This window comes from Rattus norvegicus, chromosome 1 (genome assembly GCF_036323735.1).
Source record: "Rattus norvegicus strain BN/NHsdMcwi chromosome 1, GRCr8, whole genome shotgun sequence".
NCBI classification, from domain to species: Eukaryota; Metazoa; Chordata; class Mammalia; order Rodentia; family Muridae; genus Rattus; species Rattus norvegicus.
In genome coordinates this window covers 166,288,077-166,307,566 of record NC_086019.1, presented here as the reverse complement: position 1 = coordinate 166,307,566, position 19,490 = coordinate 166,288,077, and the positions used below count along the sequence as shown (strand labels likewise).

General features: G+C 46.5%; 1 protein-coding gene and 1 pseudogene across 1 annotated transcript; one reads left to right on the top strand and one right to left on the bottom strand.

The window, feature by feature from the left end:
* Positions 1–11,174, bottom strand: part of LOC120099898 (glyceraldehyde-3-phosphate dehydrogenase-like) — a 49,813-nt pseudogene extending 38,639 nt beyond the window's left edge.
* Or55b10 (olfactory receptor family 55 subfamily B member 10) lies at positions 10,532–11,482 on the top strand. Its single transcript, NM_001000127.1, has one exon. The coding sequence runs from the start codon at positions 10,532–10,534 to the stop codon at positions 11,480–11,482; it is 951 nt and encodes a 316-aa protein (NP_001000127.1).
* Positions 11,483–19,490: the final 8,008 nt, after the last annotated feature.

The window sequence follows — 19,490 nt, the reverse complement described above, 5'->3', positions numbered from 1 at the left end:
GTGAGTTCAGATACCCAGAAGCAATGTTTTTGTTTTTTAAGGCCAGGTTGTACACACCTGTTACTCCAGGACTCTGGGTACAGATAGGTAAGTCCCAGTCTAGCCTCGGCTTCCAAGGACAGTCTCAAAATCACCCTGAAGAACAATGTAGGAAAACGCTATATACCAGCTCCTGGCCTCTGAATGCTGTTACATGCACCCACACATAGCACACTCCAAAAAATAAAATAAAACCTAGGTTGTTTTGTTTTGTTTTAACATGTGATCCAGGAAGAAAAAGGCCACGAAGCCACCCAACCTAACACCCTACTTTTAAGAAAGGGGAAGGACTCACAGCCAGAGATGACACACCTCAAAAGTCTAGATTCTCTTCTCCCTGTGGCCTCCTGCCAGTGCCTCCTGGGGTCACATGTTCCATTTCTCTGGGCTGAGGTTCAGGTTTGAGAGGTGTAGATTTGAGATACAAGTCCAGAAGGCCCTGATGGGCTCCACAAAGGCTGAATGAATCTCTTGAGGAAGATGTCAAGGACTTCTTCAAAACATTCTCTAAAATGGCCCCCTGCACACTCTACACGCGACAGCCATCCTTCCATTCCTCTACATACTGATTTCCTGCACACCAACCAGAGCCACCGTCAAGTCTTTGCACATGGGAAGACCTTTGGACTCCGTGAATGGCTGGCTTACTATTGCTGCGGTAAAACACTGACTAAAACCTACCGTGAAGAGGAAAAGGTTTCTTTATAATCCATCACTGGGGGAAGCCAGAGCAGGAATTCAAGGGAAAAACCTGAAAGCAGGACCTGAAGCAGAGACCATGGAGGAACACTGCTTACTGGTTTGTTCCCAGGCTCACATTCAGATGCCTTCCCTACACCTCACAGGGCCATCTGCCAAGGGCTGGCATTGCACAGACTGAGTTAGACCCTCCCATGTCAATCAACAACCGAAAAGTTTTTTTAAAAAAATTAAAATACCACACAGACATGCCTACAGGCCAATCTGATAAAGATGTTTTTCTCTGCTGAGGGCTCCTCTCTCTGGTTTGTATCACCTTAATAAAGATTAACTAATATACCCCACCAGAAACAAAGTTTGATGTAAGAGGGGACAGAGGATTTGACGCTCCTGACCATCTCCACTGGAAGAAATCTGGGTAGGAGAGTTTAAAACAGGACACTACGGAGACCTAGAAAGAGAAAGGAGAAGAGGGATGGTGGACACAGGGCCTGGGGTGTAGAGAGGACTGCTGAGGGATTGACAAACTAGCTGGGATGCCTGGGGTCCCTCTACAGTGACAGCACAGTGTTGGCAGCCACTAAACCCCTTCTGGTGGAAGATTCTGGGGACCGTGCCAAAAGCAGGCAAGGAGGCTCCAGAACTGGTGGTGCCAGCTGCCCAGGAGCAGACGCCAGGTAAGGCTTGGGAAGAAAGGGCCTGCCAGGGAGAGGGGTAGGCACAGCACAAGCAGGGCAGGGAGGTTTGCTTTCAAGGAGGGATGGGGTAGTGTCTTAGTTATGGTATTACTGCTGTGAACAGACACCATGACCAAGGCAAGTCTTAAAAAGACAACATTTAATTAGGGCTGGCTTACAGGTTCAGAGGTTCGGTCCATTATCATAAGGGTGGGAGCATGGCAGAGTCCACGAAGGCATGGTATAGGAGGAGCTGAGAGTTCTCCATCACCATCTGAAGGCTGCTAGTGGAAGACTAACTTCCAGTCATCTAGGGTAAAGGTCTTAAGTCCACACCCACAGTGACACACCTACTCCAACAAGGCCACACCTCCAATAGTGCCACTCCCTGAGCTTAGCATATACAAACCATCACATTCCACTCCCTGGTCCCCATAGGCTTGTCCAGACATATGAGTCTGTGGGGACCATACCTAAACATAGCATAATAAAAAATACATTTCATCCAACTTCTCAAGTCCCCATGGTCTATAGCAGTCTCAACAATGTCAAGAGTCCAAAGTTCAAAGTCTCTTCTGAGATTCATCCAATCACTTAACCGTAATCCTCAAAGCAAGACAGGAAACCAGCTGGGCAAACTGCAGACTCTGCATCTCCATGTCTGATGTCAAAGTGGTCTTCAGACCTCCAACTCCTTTTTCATCTGTGTTGACTGCAACAAACTTCTTTCTCCTGGGCTGGTCCTGTTAGCAGTTTTCCTCAGCAAGTATCCCATGGCTCTGGCATCTTCAACATCTTTGGGTCTCCAAGGCAGCTTCACTGTTACAGCTTCTTGTTTCAATGTCTGGGATTCACACATGGTCTTCTGGGCTCCTCCAAAGGGCTGGTGTCACTTCTTCACCTCTGCCCTCTGTAGCACTCTAAGCTCAGGTTGATCTACTTCACTGTTGCTGCTGTTCTTGGTGGTTATCCCAGGGTACTGGCATCTCCAATTCACTGAGGTCTTCTGCTGCAACTAGGCTTCACCAATAGCCTCTCACAGGCTCTCTTCATGGTGCCAGGCTTCAACTCCTTTGCATGACTCCTTCAGTCCTGGGCCGTCAACTACAACTGAGGCTGCATGCACCTTTACCAATGGCCTTCCATGGCCTCCCACACTGCCAAGCCTTAACTGCTGTTCATGACTCCTTCGTGCCTTCAAAGCCAGTACCAAGTACAGCTGCAGCACAAGGTGCAACCTTGGCTCTCTATGGAACACAGCTTCTTTGTGCTCTCAGAAAATACTTCCCAGAAGATTTCATCTCAGTGATGCTGGTCTCTTCTTAGTCACCACTAATTTCTTAGCTCCAGCTGACCAGCACCAGTGTCCCAGTAGTCTCTTTCTCCCCTTGAATGTTAAGTCAGAGACATGTGGCCGAGACTTCTAAAGTTCTGCTGCTTGCTGAAGATGGAGCATGCCCTCTTGTTCCATGACATTATCACCAGCTTTCTGTTTCCCAACTCCTTCACTGCCTAAGCTTGGCTGTCCTGGATCATGCTCTGTAGACTGACCTTGAACTCAGAGATCTGCATGCCTGTCTCCTGGGATTAAGGTGTGCACCACCACACCAGGACTTTTGTTTTTCACCTAGAACTTGTTCTGGCCCAGGCTGGACTTGAGCTCAGAGATCTGCTTGGCTTATCTTCAGGGATTAAAGTGTGCACCACCATGCCTGTATCTAAACTTAGCTGACTCAGATTTTGCCCTAAAGTCCCTTAGTCTGTTATTTCCTAGAACATAAGATTCAGTTCCGTTTTACTTCCTGGAGCCTGTTTAATACTCGAGCCATATATTTTATATTTTTCCTTTCTCAGCTTGCTTCTTTTTCCTTAAAAGGCACTTCATAAGGGTGAACTTTATTTACCACACAGCAGAATGTACACCAGGCTGGTTTGAGACTTCCTTTTTCAAAGCAATTAATCTAAATCTCTTTACCTTAGCCTCAGACATACTCTTTAAACAATGGCAAAAAGACACCACATTTTTTCCCAAACTACCACAGAAACAGTCTTTAGGCCACATACTAAAATTCTTCTGCATTGAAGAATCTTGGGCCAGGTCCAAACAGTTCAAATCATTCTCAGTAACAAAGTCTTCCATATTCCTACTAGGATAGCCCATTAAACCCCATTTAAAACATCCCAGTGCTTTCCAAATCCAAAATACCAAAATCCACATTCTTCCAAACAAAAGCTTGGTCAGGCCTATCACAGCAATACCCTACTCCTGGTACCAACTTCTATCTTAGTTAGGGTTTTAGTGCTATGAACAGACACCATGACCAAGGCAAGTCTTATAAAGCATTTAATTGGGGCTGGCTTACAGGCTCAGAGATTCAGTCCATTATCATCAAGGCAAGAGCATGGTAGTTTCTAGGAAGGCATGGTACAAGCAGAGCTGAGAGTACAACATCTTCATCTGAAGGCTGCTAGTGGAAGACTGGCTTCCAGTCAGCTAGGGTGAGGGTCTTAAGACAAGTGACAAGCCTACTTCAACAAGGCCACACTTCTTAATAGTGCCACTCCCTGAGCTAAGCATATACAAACCATCACAAGGAGGATAAACCTTGAATGCAAAGTGAGAGTCTAGACGTACTGAGGTTGATGGTGAGAGCCTCAGGCTTTTATTAGATGCTGAGGGCCTGGAGGAAGTGAAGTGACTGGAAGGGTAGACCTGCAGGAGACCTGGAGATGACCTGGAATGAAGGCTTTAGTAGCAGGCTGCACAGGAAGCTGGTGGTAAGACTGACAGCACTTGGTACATGGAAAGAGCCAAGGGACCCAGCACAGCCATGGCAGACTTCCAGGAAAGATGATGGAAAAGAAAAGCTGACAGGCATAGGAGTAAAGGGAACAAGCCCAGGGTGACCACACTGCCCTCGATATGTCTGTACCCACTTTCTGTTCCCTTCCTAGCTGAACTGCCACCGAGACCTCAGGACCCACCCTCTGCACTCTGCAGCCTCAGCATCTCACCACCTCACTGGACATCGCCAGCCTGCAGGAGGATCTCTGCCTGAGAGAGGATGCTCACCCTGCCCGATGAAGCTCTAAACCAAAGAAGAGGCAAAATGGGGTTTCCGGTGTTCAGAAGTCCCCTCGGGGAACAACATCTTTCTTTCTGAGTGGTCACTCAGTAACCATGGGCTCCTACTTTCTAAGGGAAGGCTTGAAAGAAAAGTCACTTCCCCAAAGAAGCCTGCCTGGCTACTTACACAGGCAGGACCCACCCTTCTGAGATGAATTCTGCAATCCAGGACTTTAAACCTCTACAAGATAGGACAGAGCCTTTGTACCCCACCATGGTCATCAAACATAACCTCCAGACCCAGGTCACCTCGCTAACCTCTCTCTCTTCTTTCACATTCCTCACATAAGGACTTTGGAAAGTTGTCTGATGGCTCCACAAAAAAAATCCCAGTTCCCAACCCCGGAGCCTATGAATGGGATCTTATTTAGGAAGGGGGGGGGTGCAATGAAATTGAATGAGGAACTTTTGGATGAGATCCTTTTGCTATTCAGAAGGAAACTGCACCCAATAACAAATTCCTTTATAAGGCAGGACGAAAAGGCTTGTGAGTATGGGCACAGTTACACCTCACAGGCCATGGGAGACCTGACGTTGCACCCAGCTGGAAGAGGCAGGGAGTGTGCTCTCTCATAAAGGCACTGAGGAAACACGGTTAGCAGATGTCTTAGTCCAGGGACGATAGCCACCAGAACTGTAAGGGGAAACCTTTCATGGCCCTGACTGTTCTGGAACTCTCTCAGTAGACTAGGCTGTGCCGGAAGCTGAGCCTGCTTACACACCTCTGTCTCAGGAATGTTTCAGGATTGTCAAGCCCACTCACACCCTCTGGGACACCTAGCCAGTTGTCCATTCTTATCGCTTTTACAGCTTCCGTCTCCAACCATCTGCTCTTATCAGTCTATACCTGCAACTTACGGTGTAGGGCTATAGGGAGGGTGGTGGCAGTGATGGATCAGGTCCTGGGTCCTGGGTGATCTTCCCGCCTGCTTGTCTTTATAAGCCACTGTATCCAAATAAAGTTTGAGAGCTTGATAAAACCATAGACTTGCTCTCCTTTGTGCCTCCTGTTCCCCATTCTTTCACCCCCTCCCAGGTCTCCACTGAACCCCGGCAGGCTGGGGCAGGGCTGGCCTCTGACTCACAGAGATCTGTGAGTTCTCTGAGATAAAAGGCAGGTGCCACCAGAAAAGAAACTTTTTTTTATCAATTTAAGCTCATGACCTTTTCCTGTAGAGCATTTGGGAATGAGAACTACAAACCGTTCTGAGTTCGGCGTTGGCCAAGGTGTGAATTGACCAAGTGGTATGTCCAGTGGGAACTGGCACAGTCCTGGGGAGCAGGCACGAAGAGGTGAGAAAGGCATCCCTGTGAGCCACTGAATGACAGACCCAGAGGCCACCCCAGTGAAGAAAGAGCCATTTACAGTCAAACTGTAGGGGCCTAAGGAGCTCAGTGAGAAGACTGACTGAGAAAACATGTCCTGAGCTGCATAACACAGGGAGGAGTCGTATGAGGTGTGCCCTGCCCAGTGAGCAGAAGGCCCTTTTCTCAGTAAACCTCACATCTGAGCCTGGGTTGTGGAAAGTAAATAGTTTGCAGGATCCCTAACAGACATCTGCAAGGTCCTCCTCCAGCCCTGTGGCTCCCCACTGGATGCCACCATGCTTCTTCCTCAATCCATCACTGCTGAAGCAAACTTGAGTCCTGGGCTCCAAGCCACACAGACTTGTTTGGGTTCTGCGTTCCCATTCTCTTTACCCTCATCCATGGCTTTATGGATAGACCTCACATCCCCACACCCATGCTCATAGGTGTTCATGATTCTCATGTGAAGCTGTCACTCAACCACAGAACCCATCCTCTCAGCCTGGACAACTGTTTCCCAACATCTCAGGCCTCTCTCAGATGTCCCCTCCTCCATGGACTTGTCTAGAACCTCATCTGTTGCTTCTCTGGTCCCAAAGCAAGAGTGAGACAAAACAGTGAGCCGAGGGAAACAGGTTTGGTCAGGCAATTGTCAGAGCATTGCCACAGATCTGCAGAGTCACCTCTGCAAGTCACCTGAAAGGACCTATCCCTAGATACCCCACCACTAATATGGGGGTGATACACCCCCACCTTGTCAGAACCTCCAACTCCCCACTCTCCTGCTTGCAGTGTCTCCTCCCATAAATTCCATAGAAGCCCCCACTGATTCTTCAACGCTCTCCCACCACTCTACACACACACACACACACACACACACACACACACACACACACACACACATCAGGCCCAATAGAAGTTGCTTTTCCTTGGATTATTGGCTCCTCAGTTAGGACCAGCCTGCTGGACTAACCAACACCCAGCAGCTCCCCCCCCCCCAACCCTCCGATGCCAAAGCTACCCCGGGGAATTAGCTGCAGGCCGAGTTTGGGGCATAAGGTCGAGTCATCCTGTCTGTTGGGTCTCTAGTTCCAGAGAGGAGGCACTGAATAGCACAGAGCATAGGAAGAGCCTGGATGTCAGGTGACCGGGTTGGTCCCTCAGTGCTCCTGGAAGATCATGAGGCAGGCAGGCAGCGCTTGTCTCCAAGCCATAGGCTGAGCTGAAGTCTGAGCTCCCAGGGGAGGCAGGAGGGGTGCATTTAACAGCACTTAGGGATCCCCTCCGGCTCTCTCTCTGCTCCTGCTTGGCTGTGCTGAGATGAATGTCGGCTCCAGGGTAAGCATGGAGAGTATCAGGGGCCGGGTGGAGGCGCCTGAGGAAATGCGGGAGATGTGGGTGGCGGTGGCGGTGGCTTAGGCTCACCCCTAGACATGCCAGTGTCTCCATCACACACTACCCCAGTCCACTCTGCTGCCTCCTCAGCCCCACCCCAGGCCCAGGTCTTCTCAGAATGAAATGATGTTCTATGACTTGATCGAGGAGTTTATTTTACACTTCACCTGTCCCACCATCCTCCTCCTTTGCCCTATAATTTCTTCGATAAGAGATCCAAGAGTCCCCTCTGTGGTTCATGACAGGGATGGGGACTCTGGCTTAGGAGTTCCATCCATCTCTGACCTGATTCCCAATTCTCGGCATTATAGCAATGGGCTCTTTGTACTATCGCTGCCTTAATTTCCTGACTCTGACTCTTTTTATTAGAAACCCAGGCCTCTGAGCTTAACCTCACAGCGCCATGTCCACCAGCTCAGCATCCCTGGGCCTTGTGTGGTGCCCCAGCCTCAGATTTTGTCCCTAGAAGTTAATTAGAGACTTCTAAACAGTGTTCTGGGTTCCCTTTTGGTCTTTCCTATCCGACTATAAGCAGTGTGGGCACTGGAGCCACATCCAGGGCACCCGTGAAGCCCGTGTGACTGGTAGAGTAACTGGGCTATAGAAAATGCCAATTGTACTAACAACAAATGGATACATTGTATTTACAATAACTGGATACATGAAGGGATAAAAGGCCATTTCCTGTGTCTGTCAGTCCTAAACCAACAAGCCACATTGTACATACTAGGAAATAGGTAGTACACTGAGAAAGGGTAGTGAAATATAAAACACCCTTCCTTTCTTAACATGATTCTGGAAATTCTAGTTTATATATAAAAAAAAAAAGACAAAACAGAAGTAAAATCCGATTGTTATAAATGGAAGAAAAATAATTCTCCTAAATGCACAACAAAATCTTCTGAAGATGTTTTGATTAATGAAAAAATAATGACAAGATATAAGAAAATGTAAAAAGTTATATCATTACTATGTAAAAGGGGTTCGGAACTGTTATAGGCTTGTGATACCTCCGTGGAGCACATAACAAAGCACACAGGAGCACAGACGGCGCAGGAGACCAGTCACCAGTCAGGGGCTGTGTTCCAAGTGTGTCCCGGGTCTGTGTTCGGCTCCAGGAATACAAATTAGACAGGATGTCTGCGCCTATGGACCTATACACATCAAACTACAAAACCACTGAGACATGAGAAAAATAAGGCTTGAAAATTCAGAACACTGTCGTTCAGGGCTCATGAGAAGACTCAGAGGGTCAAACTGTTTATCCCAAGCCTGACAGCTGAGTTCCGTCCTGGATCCCACAGTGGAAGGAGAAAACCAACTCCTGAAAGATATCCTCTGACATGTACACACACACACACACACACACACACACACACACAATACACACTTTTTGTTAATTTTTGTAAAAGAACACCACACTTTGTTACCAGGCAAAAAGAGTGTAGCCAAGACTTTGATTCTCCACAGATTACTCTGTAGGTTTAATGAAATCTCAATTTTTCAAATTGCAAGAAGGTAATTTTCGAAAATTACCAAAGTGATACTAATGGTGGAGAAATTAAATGAGAATAATGAAAACTTAAAAGTACTGTGAAAGTGTTTCATTGGGAGTCTAAATAATGATCCTATGGTAATTCAAAATGGCGCTGCATTCTAACAACTCAGTGACAGGAAAGAGACCAAGTTAAAACGTTCCAAGTATGCTACCAACAGACATTTCTCTTGAGAAAATGAGTGAGTGGCCAGAAGACAAATGAAAAGATGCTCAGAAAAACACAAGCCAGACACAGTGATGCACACTTGTAATCCCAGCACTCTGGAGACAGAGACAGGAGATTCATGAGTTCAAAGTCAGGTTGTTACATAGTGAGTTACAGACCAACCAGGATCGAATAGTGAGATCCTATCTTAGCAATAGCAACAACAACAACAAGTAATAATAATAATGAGAGAGGAAAAGAGGAATAAAAAGAGAGAAAAAAAGATTAAGCATTGAATTATCTATGGCCCAGCAATTTCTCTCCTCAGAACATAACCAAGAAAAATACATTAAAACAAAATATTCGTGGTAACATTACTATAATAGCCAGAAAAGTGAAAGTAATCCAAATGTCCCCTAACTGTGAGTGGATAAATGGGGTGTGTTGTCTATGTGGTGATACACTATTCTTGCATTCAAAGCTAATAAAATAAGCCAGGAGTGCTGGCATGCCTTTAATCCCTGCACTCAGGAGGCAGAGACAGGAGGATTTCTATGAGTTTGAGGCCAGCTTGGTCTACAGCCAGAGATATGTAGAAAGAACCTGTCTTTAAGAAAAAAAAAAACACTGGATAAAATACTGATGTGTACTACAGTATGGGTGAAAGGGAGAAAAACACAAAGCAGGTATGGTGGGACACAGGTGGAAAGCCAGCACCCCAGAGGCAGGAGCAAGAGGTTCATGAGTTCAAATACACAGCTGCAAGAAAACTAAAATCTTATGATTTCACTGGTGGGAAATGTCCAGAGTAGGCATATCCACCGACTCAGAAAGAACCGTCGCCATTCATTGGCAAGTGTTTACAGATGGACACAGAGCTTCTACAGGGGCGTCGCACGTGTTGATCATGGTGATTATAACACTACCACGAACTTACTAGAAGCCGTTAAGCTTTACATTTTATTTTTTTTTTTCGGAGCTGGGGACCGAACCCAGGGCCTTGCGCTTCCTAGGTAAGCGCTCTACCACTGAGCTAAATCCCCAGCCCCAAGCTTTACATTTTAAAGGAGAAGTCGTGTGGTGAGTTACTTACAATAAATATTTTGAAAATAATATGGTACTGATATGAGTGCAAATATAACGTCACTATCTAAATAATAATAATAACAACAACAACAACAACCAATAGACAACAAAGTCAAATATAAAATGCCACTTTACAACCACCATTTGTAAGATCACAATGGCTCTCAGTGCAAGAACCACAGAGTCAGTGATAAGATTCATTTAACTTCTCTGGAAATCCAATTGACATTATAAAAAAAAAAAGTGTGACTATCACTTGATCCAAGAATTCTACGTGCAATATTTGAAATGCAGGCAAACATTTATTGGAAGATCTCATTAAATAATAAGGCTAAATGTCTCCTTTTTCCTCTAGAAATATTGGAGACTCATGAAAACCTAAGCACCCAGTCCAGCCTGGTGAGGCTGGGGCAGGTCCTATCAGGACCTTTCAGGGACTGAAACCTGGTATCCTGCCCCTCCCCTCTCCCCGGAGCTGCCCTATGCCCTCAGGCATCATGTCAGGGTGGAGCAATGGCACCTACAATGAATCCTACACCAGCTTCCTCCTCATAGGCTTCCCAGGGATTCAGGAAGCCAGAGCCCTCCTGATGCTGCCCTTCCTCAGCCTCTACCTGGTGATCCTCTTCACCAACGCCCTGGTCATCCACACGGTGGCATCCCAGCGCAGCCTGCACCAGCCCATGTACCTGCTCATCGCCCTGCTCCTGGCTATCAATATCTGTGCTGCCACCACGGTGCTGCCCGCCATGCTCTTCAGCTTCTCCACAAGTTTCAACCGCATCTCTCTCCCTCGATGCTTGGGACAGATGTTCTGCATCTACTTCCTGGTTTCTATGGATTGCAACATCCTCCTTGTCATGGCCTTGGACCGCTATGTGGCTATCTGCTATCCTCTCCGCTACCCAGAGATAGTGACAGGACAGTTACTGGCTGGTCTGGTGGTGGTGGCAGTCACCAGGAGTACATGCATCGTAGCTCCAGTGGTGGTGCTGGCCTCGCGGGTCCGCTTCTGCCGCTCAGATGTGATCCACCACTTTGCCTGTGAACACATGGCCCTCATGAAGCTCTCCTGTGGAGATACCTCACTGAATAAGACTGTGGGACTCATTATTCGAACCTTTAACAGAGTCCTGGATATGCTCCTGCTGGGCGCCTCCTACTCCCGCATCATCCATGCTGCCTTCAGGATCTCATCAGGAGGAGCGCGGTCCAAAGCTCTCAACACCTGTGGCTCCCACCTTCTGGTCATCTTCACCGTCTACTCCTCCACCATGTCCTCATCCATTGTCTACCGTGTGGCCCGCACTGCCTCCCAAGATGTGCACAACCTGCTCAGTGCTTTCTACCTGTTGCTTCCGTGTCTGGTCAACCCCATCATCTATGGGGCCAGAACCAAGGAAATCAGGCAGCACCTGGTAAGGTCATTCCTGAGTGCAGGCCCGTGAGTCTCCTGTGGTAATCCCGCGTTGACTCCTCAGTATTCCTGGTGAAACTGAGGAAGGCAGGAAATGGTCCAAACTGCTACCATCATGCTCACTCTCCTTACTAGGTTATTTCTTTTTAACTAATTTAAAATACAAAACAATAGGTTTCACCACGGCATTTTCATCACACATGTATCATGACACTGTGTTCTAATTTGTCCCCTTCACCCACTTCCTTGTGCCACGCATGTCCCACCCATTGCGACTTCCCTTTCTCCTTTCTCTTTTCGTCCTGTCCACCTTCAGATCACATGTATTCCATTACCCCTCCCATTGCTCCTTCCCACAAACTTCTCCTCACCTAAAACAGAAGTGAGGGAGAGGGAGCGTATACCTACGGCCCCTTCAACTCTCTTCTCCCAGCGCTGTAACACCGGTGCTGTTTGTGCCCATGAAGGAGCATCGGTGTGTCCACAGTTACACAGCAAATCATGTTAAAGCTACTGAGGTTGCAGTGAAGACGTCTGTATCTATTCCTTCTGAGATCTCTCACCCAGCAAGACCTTGCAGGTCTTGCCTGTGCAGGCTTACAGATGGCGTTTTAAATGTGGAGTCTTACGAAAACAAAATGGACCTCTTAAGAAAATTAAGAAGGCATCTTGGCATTTGGGCACCAGCTTTTCAAAAGAATCCTTAACTGAGTAAATAAACAAACAAAAAATGTTCTCCACAGGGGAAGCCCTGGGTCCTGCTAAGACTAGACTGTTGGGGGGAGGGCGGCAATGAGGGGAGGGTGGGGAGGGGAACACCCATAAGGAAGGGGAGGGGGGAGGAGGATGTTTGCCCGGAAACCGGGAAAGGGAATAACACTCGAAATGTATATAAGAAATACTCAAGTTAATAAAAAAAATAAAAAATAAAATAAAAATAAAAAAAATTTAAAAAAAATGTTCTCCATGATGAGAAGAATCAAATGTCGGGGTATTCACAGAATATTTCAAGGTTGTCCCATTGCTGTCCCAGGCCTCAGCTCATGCTGATTCTCACGCAGTCCAAGTCTAACACAGCCTGCTTAACGACCCAGAAGACTTCACTGGCAGCCATATAGAGACTCCATGACTTAGAAAATCCATAGGGCAATTTTGTCATGAAACTATTCTTGAGAAAAATAAATATTATTGAGGCTGGAAGTGGTAATACAGAACTATCATGGCAGCGCTTGAAAGGTAGAGGCAGGAGGATAGCTATGAATTTGTGCCAGCCTTGTGTGTCTAGCAGGTTCTAGGTCAGCCAGATCTACATATTAAGGCCCTGTATCAAACCAAACAATAATAAATTACTACTATCATTATTATTACTAGTATTATTATTAAAAGTGGCTGGGGATGTAGCAGAAGATCACGTGCATAGCATGCGCCTCAGGGCCCACTGAGCACTGAAAAGATCGCTGTTGCTATGAAGTAGGGAGGGGGGATAGAAGAGACCTCTACTTACTAATCCATGGTCTCTGAAGGGTCATGTCTCAAAAAGACACGGCGTATTATATAATACAAACACATTATTAATAGTTTTAACTGGAGGCTGGAGAGATGGCTCAGCAGTTGAGATCACTCCCTGCTCTTTCAGGGGGCTCGTGTTCTGCTCCCAGTGCCCATGTCAAGCCTCCCATCTGTAACGCCAACTGACCACCTAGGCACGGCACACAGCACACATGGCACACACTTGCACATGAATAAACAAATATACACATAAATAAAGTTAAAATAAAAATAAAATGGAGGCTGGCGAGATGGCTCAGTAGTTAAAGGAGCGTACCGCCCTTGCAGAGAGGACCCATCCCCAGCACCACGCGAGGCAACGTGTATCTCCAGATCCAGGAGATCCAGTGCCCTCTTCTGCCTCCACAGGCAGCTCGCCCTAATGTGTATACACACGCGCATACATAGTCACATAATGTAAAATACAATACGTTTTCATTGAATGTGAATGTGGTGTGGGGGGGGGGTGGTGTGTGTCTCTGTGTGTGTGTCTGTGTGGGTGGGTGTGTGTGTATGGGTGTGTGTGTATGTGTGTGTGTGCATGTGTATGTGTGTGTGTCTCTGTGTGTGTGTCTGTGTGGGTGGGTGGGTGTGTATGTGTGTGTGTACATGTGTATGTGTGTGTATGGGTGTGTATATGTGTGTGTATGGGTGAGTGTGTGTGTGTGTGTATGTGTGTGTGTGTGTGCGTGCATGTGTGTGAGACAGGTTTTCTCTGCATAGCTCAGATGTACTAGAACTCACTCTATAAACCAGGCTGGTCTCAAAATCCAGCTGTCTCTGCCTCCAGTGCCAGGATTAAAAGTGTGTACCGCCACCACCAACTGGTAAAATAAAAGTTTCTCTTGGGCTGGAGAGATGGCTCAGTGGTTAAGAGCACTGTCTGCTCTTCCAGAGGTCCTGAGTTCAAATCCCAGCAACCATATGGTGGCTCACAACCATCTTTGGTGAGACCTGATGCCCTCTTCTGTGTGTCTGAAGACAGCTACAGTGTACTTATATAATATAATAAATAAATAAATAAATCTTTAAAAAAAAAGTTTCTCTTAAAGAAAGGACTGAAAGAGCTGAAGGGGCTTGAGACCCCATATGAACAACAATGCCAACCAACCAGAGCTTCCAGGGACTAAGCCACTGGACTATACATGAACCGACCCTGGGCTCCAACCGCATAGGTAGTAAGGACACCAGTGGAAGGGGAAGCCCTTGGTCCTGCCAAGGCTGGACCCCCAGTGAACGGGATTCTTGGGGGAGGGATGTAATGGGGGGAGGATGGGGAGGGGAACACCAATAGAGAAGGGGAGGGAGAGGGGTTAGGGGGATGTTGGCATGGAAACCGGGAAAGGGAATAACATTTAAAATGCAAATAAGAAATGCCCAATTTAATAAAGATGGAGGAAAAAAGTTTCTCTTAAGCCTGAGACACTAGTTTAGGGCTTATATTACTTTAAGCATTGTTCTAAATCATATTTTCCTTTAACAGATTCTTTGACAACCAGAAATTCGTGATCATTTATTGTTAATAAGTATTTATATGAATAAATAGCTGAGCCTCCTCTCGGTCACTCAGTCACGCACTCCCTTACGTACTGATGGACCGATTTAAATTCCTACGAGCACCCCCTTGTGGCAGTTTTAAGAACTGTAGGAGATGGCTCAGCTTCATAAAGGCTAGCTTGGAAAGGCAAACTTGAAAACAACTGAGGGATCTTTCCTGGAATTAAAAAAGAAAGAAAACATTGTAGAAATGACATTTTAGATAGGCATTGATGACCTTTTATGGACTATTTTTAAATAATGTTCTTCTAAAAAGCAAATTAAAAATTCAAACCAGGGGGCTGGAGAGATGGCTCAGTGGTTAAGAGCACCGACTGCTCTTCCCGAGGTTCTGAGTTCAAATCCCAGCAACCACATGGTGGCTCAGTGTACAGCTACAGTGTACTCATAGAAAATAAATAAATAAAATATTTTTTTTAAAAATTTCAAACCATTACTCTATCCCTCCATCCCTCCCCCTACCTGGGAGGATCTAAAAACCTAGGACAATGGAAACTCCAAGGAGCTTAGTCTTCATGTGGGACTACTAAAGCAGCAGCAGGAGCTGTCTTTGACTACATTGCCTGCCTTTGGATTCCTTTCCCCTAACTGGGATACCTTGTCTAGCTTCAATAGAAAATGTGCCCAATCTTACTGCAATTTGATATGCCAAGGCTGGTTGATAGCCACAGAAGGTCTCCCCTTTCCTGAGGAAAAGGGAAGCAAGATTGTGGGGGAAGGGAGAGGAAGGGAAGGGTCTGGGAAGAGAGGAGGGAGGGGAATGTAAAGTAAATAAATAATTAATTTAAAAAATCAAACCATTGACTATTTCAAAAACTACAAAATAAAGACATCAGAGGAGACAGCTTAGGCTGGGGAGACCACTGCTCTATCATTTACAACAGCCAGTTCATGTCTGGACATCACATAGGACACAGCTCTGAGTTAGGCCCATCCATTGTCTGCCTTTCTAAAAACTATAATCTAGAGTGGAATTTGAAGGAAAGCATAAATAATAGTGTCCGGTAAGTGCTGCATGTGCTTAGACAATGATGGTTGTATACAAAAGCTGGTGCTCTGGGAGAGGACTGTGAATCATCCACTTAATGCTGGATCCCTCCACATAACAGGAGACCGACTTTGCACATGGTGGCGCCTGCCTTTAACCTTAGTCCTAGGGAGGCAGAAGCAGACAGATGCTTCTGAGTTCCAGGCCATCCAGGGCTATGTAGAGAGACTGTCTAAAAAAAAAAGAAAGAGAGAGAGAAAGAAAGAAAGAAAGAAAGAAAGAAAGAAAGAAAGAAAGAAAGAAAGAAAGAAAGAAAGAAAGAAAGAGGAAAAGAGAAAAGGAAAGGAAAGAAAAGAAAACTGTAGCCAATTAAGACAACCAGGTTCCTTTCCTCACAGGGGCCTGAGTCCAACAGGCACAAACATCCTTGGTAGTGTACGCAGTTGCCTATTTGGGTTTTGCTACAATCTTATGGTGAATATCCATGCCTCTGGTCTCTATGCTGTCCCAAGCCTAGGCTCCAGACATGAACGTGGGGCACCTTTGGGAAGCCCAAGGGTGCAGTGGCCAGGGTTCACATAGACCAAGTCATCGTGTCTATTGCCAAATAAGGATCATGACTGAGGTTCTGCAGAGAGTCAAGTTCAAGTTCCCTGGTCACTAGAAGCTCCACATCTCATCAAGTTTAATGCACATGAATGTGAAGACACGGTTGCTGAGAAACAGCTCATCTCTAATGGTTTCCAGGTCAAATCTATCTACAGTCATGGTTCCCAGGACAACTGCCATGCCCTGCATTCTTGATGGCTTCCACATGCTGTCCTACACCTCACCAAATCTAACACCCAGCCTAGGAGAAGAGAAAAAGAGAAGGTTTGGACCAGGTGACATTCGTGCAGTACCCAGAGATGAGGGAACAAACAGCTTGTATACACAGGAATCACTAGGACCCTTTAAAAAGTCAGTGCTTGGCCCATCTCAAGACTGAGTCAGCCAGACTTCTAGAAGCAGAGTCCTGCCAGCATAGTAGCACTGTTCAAATGCATCCCTGTTGTGTCTAGTGTGCAGCCCAGGATGGACTCATTGAGCCCAGATAAAACCATTTCCTACAGAGAAGACAGCCTTGCATTAAGGCCTAGATCAGAGGCTCCCAACCACGCCTACACATGACTTTCATGTGTCAGTCATGGGTGTCACAGCTTACCAAGGATCCCTTTCCTCCCTTTCCCTTATGTGTGGCTGCTGGACCCCAGACTCTGAGCATATTACCTTTCTGTCTGGACCCTAAATTCATCCTGCCTGGTCCAGGCATCCTGCCTTCCTCTGTCAGCCTTGCTCAAATTCTATTTCTCTCGGACCCCTAGGTCTGAGCAACTTTCAGACTGCAGAACGTTCTGGCTCTAGGATACTTCTCCAGTTACACTTCCGGCTAGGAGGCATGCCTGGATCGTGCTTGGCTTTCTCTGTCTTTCATATATTGTATAAATACATACACACCAAGTGACCCCAAGCTAGCCTCAGCTCCACCCACTGTGTACCAGGAATCAACACTCCGTATCTCTCTCCCTTCACCAGCCTCCATTTGACTACCTGGATAAAGAACTAGGCTAGGACAGAGAGGACTGGAGTGAGAGCTCAGTGGTTAAGAGTACTTACTGCTCTTGCAAAGGACCAGAGTTTGGTTCCCAGCACCCACAACCCTTAGTAACTCCAGTTCTAGATGATCCAATGCTTTCTTCTAACCTCCATAGGCACCAAGCATGTGTATAGCATACATACATATATGCAGACAAAACACTCATACATGTGAAAAAAAATAAATCTTAAAAAAGAAAGAAAGAAAGAAAGAAAGAAAGAAAGAAAGAAAGAAAGAAAGAAAGAAAGAAAGTTCTAGGCCAGTTTTACAGTTTGTCTAATGAGCATGCCCTGGTCTCTCTCTATATTCCTCTGCGTTTATCTCTTACCTCTTCTAGGCAAAAGCTTCCCAATCGGTCTTTTCTATTCTCATTAATTTATTTATTTAGTTTACATCCCAATATCAGTCCTCCCTCTCCTACCCCCCCCCATTACAAAGATTCTCCCACATCTCCCCTCCCTTCTCCTCTGAAAAGGGGGAGGCTCCTTCTCAGGTGGGTATCATTCCACCCTGGTACTTCAAGTCACTGCAGGACTAACTAAGCGCATCCTCTCCCACTGAGGCCAGATAATGTGGTCCAGTTAAGGGGACAGGATCCACAGGCAAGCAGCAGACTCAGGGATAGCCCCCACTCTAGTTGTTGGGGGACCCACATAAAGACCAAGCTGCACATCTGCTGCATATGCGTGGGAGGCCTAGGTCCAACCCAAGCTTGCTTTTTGGTTGGTGGTTCAGTCTCTGAGAGCCCCAAAGGGTCCAGGTTGGCTATGGTTTTCCTATTGAGTCCCTGCTCTCTTTGGGTCCCTCTATCCTTACCCCAACTTTTCCAAAAGACTCCCCGAGTTCCACCTATTGTTTGACTGTGGGTGTCTGTGTCTGTTTCCATTGAGTGCTTGGTGGAGCCTCTTAGAGGACAGTTATGCTAGGTTCCTGTCTGCAAGCATGATTTAGTGTCATTAATAGTGTCAGGGATTGGTTCTTGACCTTGGGATGGGTCTCCATTTGGGGCAGTCATTAGTTTGCTATTCCCTCAGTCTCTGCTCTATTTTTGTCCCTACACATCTTGTAGGCAGGTCACATTTTGGGTGGAAGGTTTTGTTAATGGGTTGCTGTCCCTACCCCTCCACTGGGAGTTTTTCCTGGCTCCATATCCCCAACTGCTAGGAGTTTCAACTTGCATCGCCCCCCATAGACTCCCTGGTTTTCGGCACATCCTAGAGATGTTGCCCTGCCCACTGCTGATTTTCGTCCTCTCTCTATACACCTGGTCCCTACCCCTGTTCGATTCCCCTCCCCATCTTCCTCTCCCACCCAGTACCCTCCCTCCCTCCACCTCCAATATCTATTTTATTTCCCCTTATGAGAAAGATTCAAGCATCCATCCTTCCAAGTTGGGCCTTCCTTGTTACGTGACTTCTTTGGGTCCGTGGATAAGGAGTCCTACAAATAGTTCATGATGGGGAACAATGGCACTCATACAGGAATTTCCAGATCCTTCTATACAGATTTGACTCTCAGTTTCCTCAGATGCCATATACAAACAAGCAAGCAAGCAAGCAAACCCAGAGCCTATTCTATTAGGTTATGAAAATTAAATAAGATTTCACAGGCCAGGCATGGTGGTGCACTCCCTCAATCCCAGGAGGCAGAGGCAGGCAGATCTCTGTGAGTTTTTGAGGCCAGCCCAGTCTACATAGGGAGTTCCTGGCCAGTCAGGCTACATATTTTATACCCTATCTTAGAGAGAGATACAGAGAGAGAGAGAGAGAGAGAGAGAGAGAGAGAGAGAGAGAGAGAGAGTCAATATACAATCATCAGAAGATTCTAAGTGGTGTGCCTGGTAGTACTTGGTAGACTGAGTGAGGAAGATAGGTCTAGGCCAGGCTGAGCTACAGTGTGAGTTCTAGGCCAGGCTGAGCTACAGTATGAGACTGTGTCTCAAAGGTGAGGGCAAGAAGGAAGAGAGAAAGGGAAAGGATACCTAAATAACTGAGGACATTTCATGTTTATCAAGTGAGTAAAGACTAAGAAAAATTAAGTTAATGTACTCTCACCTACTGAGTGCCAGAGAAGTCACAAGCTACTGTCAAAATAATCACACTAGAGATAATATTCACAAGAACAGAGTGGTTAGTGGCAGAAGGAATAAAGATTGAAGGAGAAACAAAAGCAAGACAGAGCTAGTCAAGGGTGCAGGTGCAAAATGGGGGCAGCCATTAGTGGCTTTCCCAGCCCTGACTGCTAGCTCTGTCCATCCCAGAAAGTATGGGTGGCAGAAGCATTTATACCAGAGGGAACACCAAAGGATGG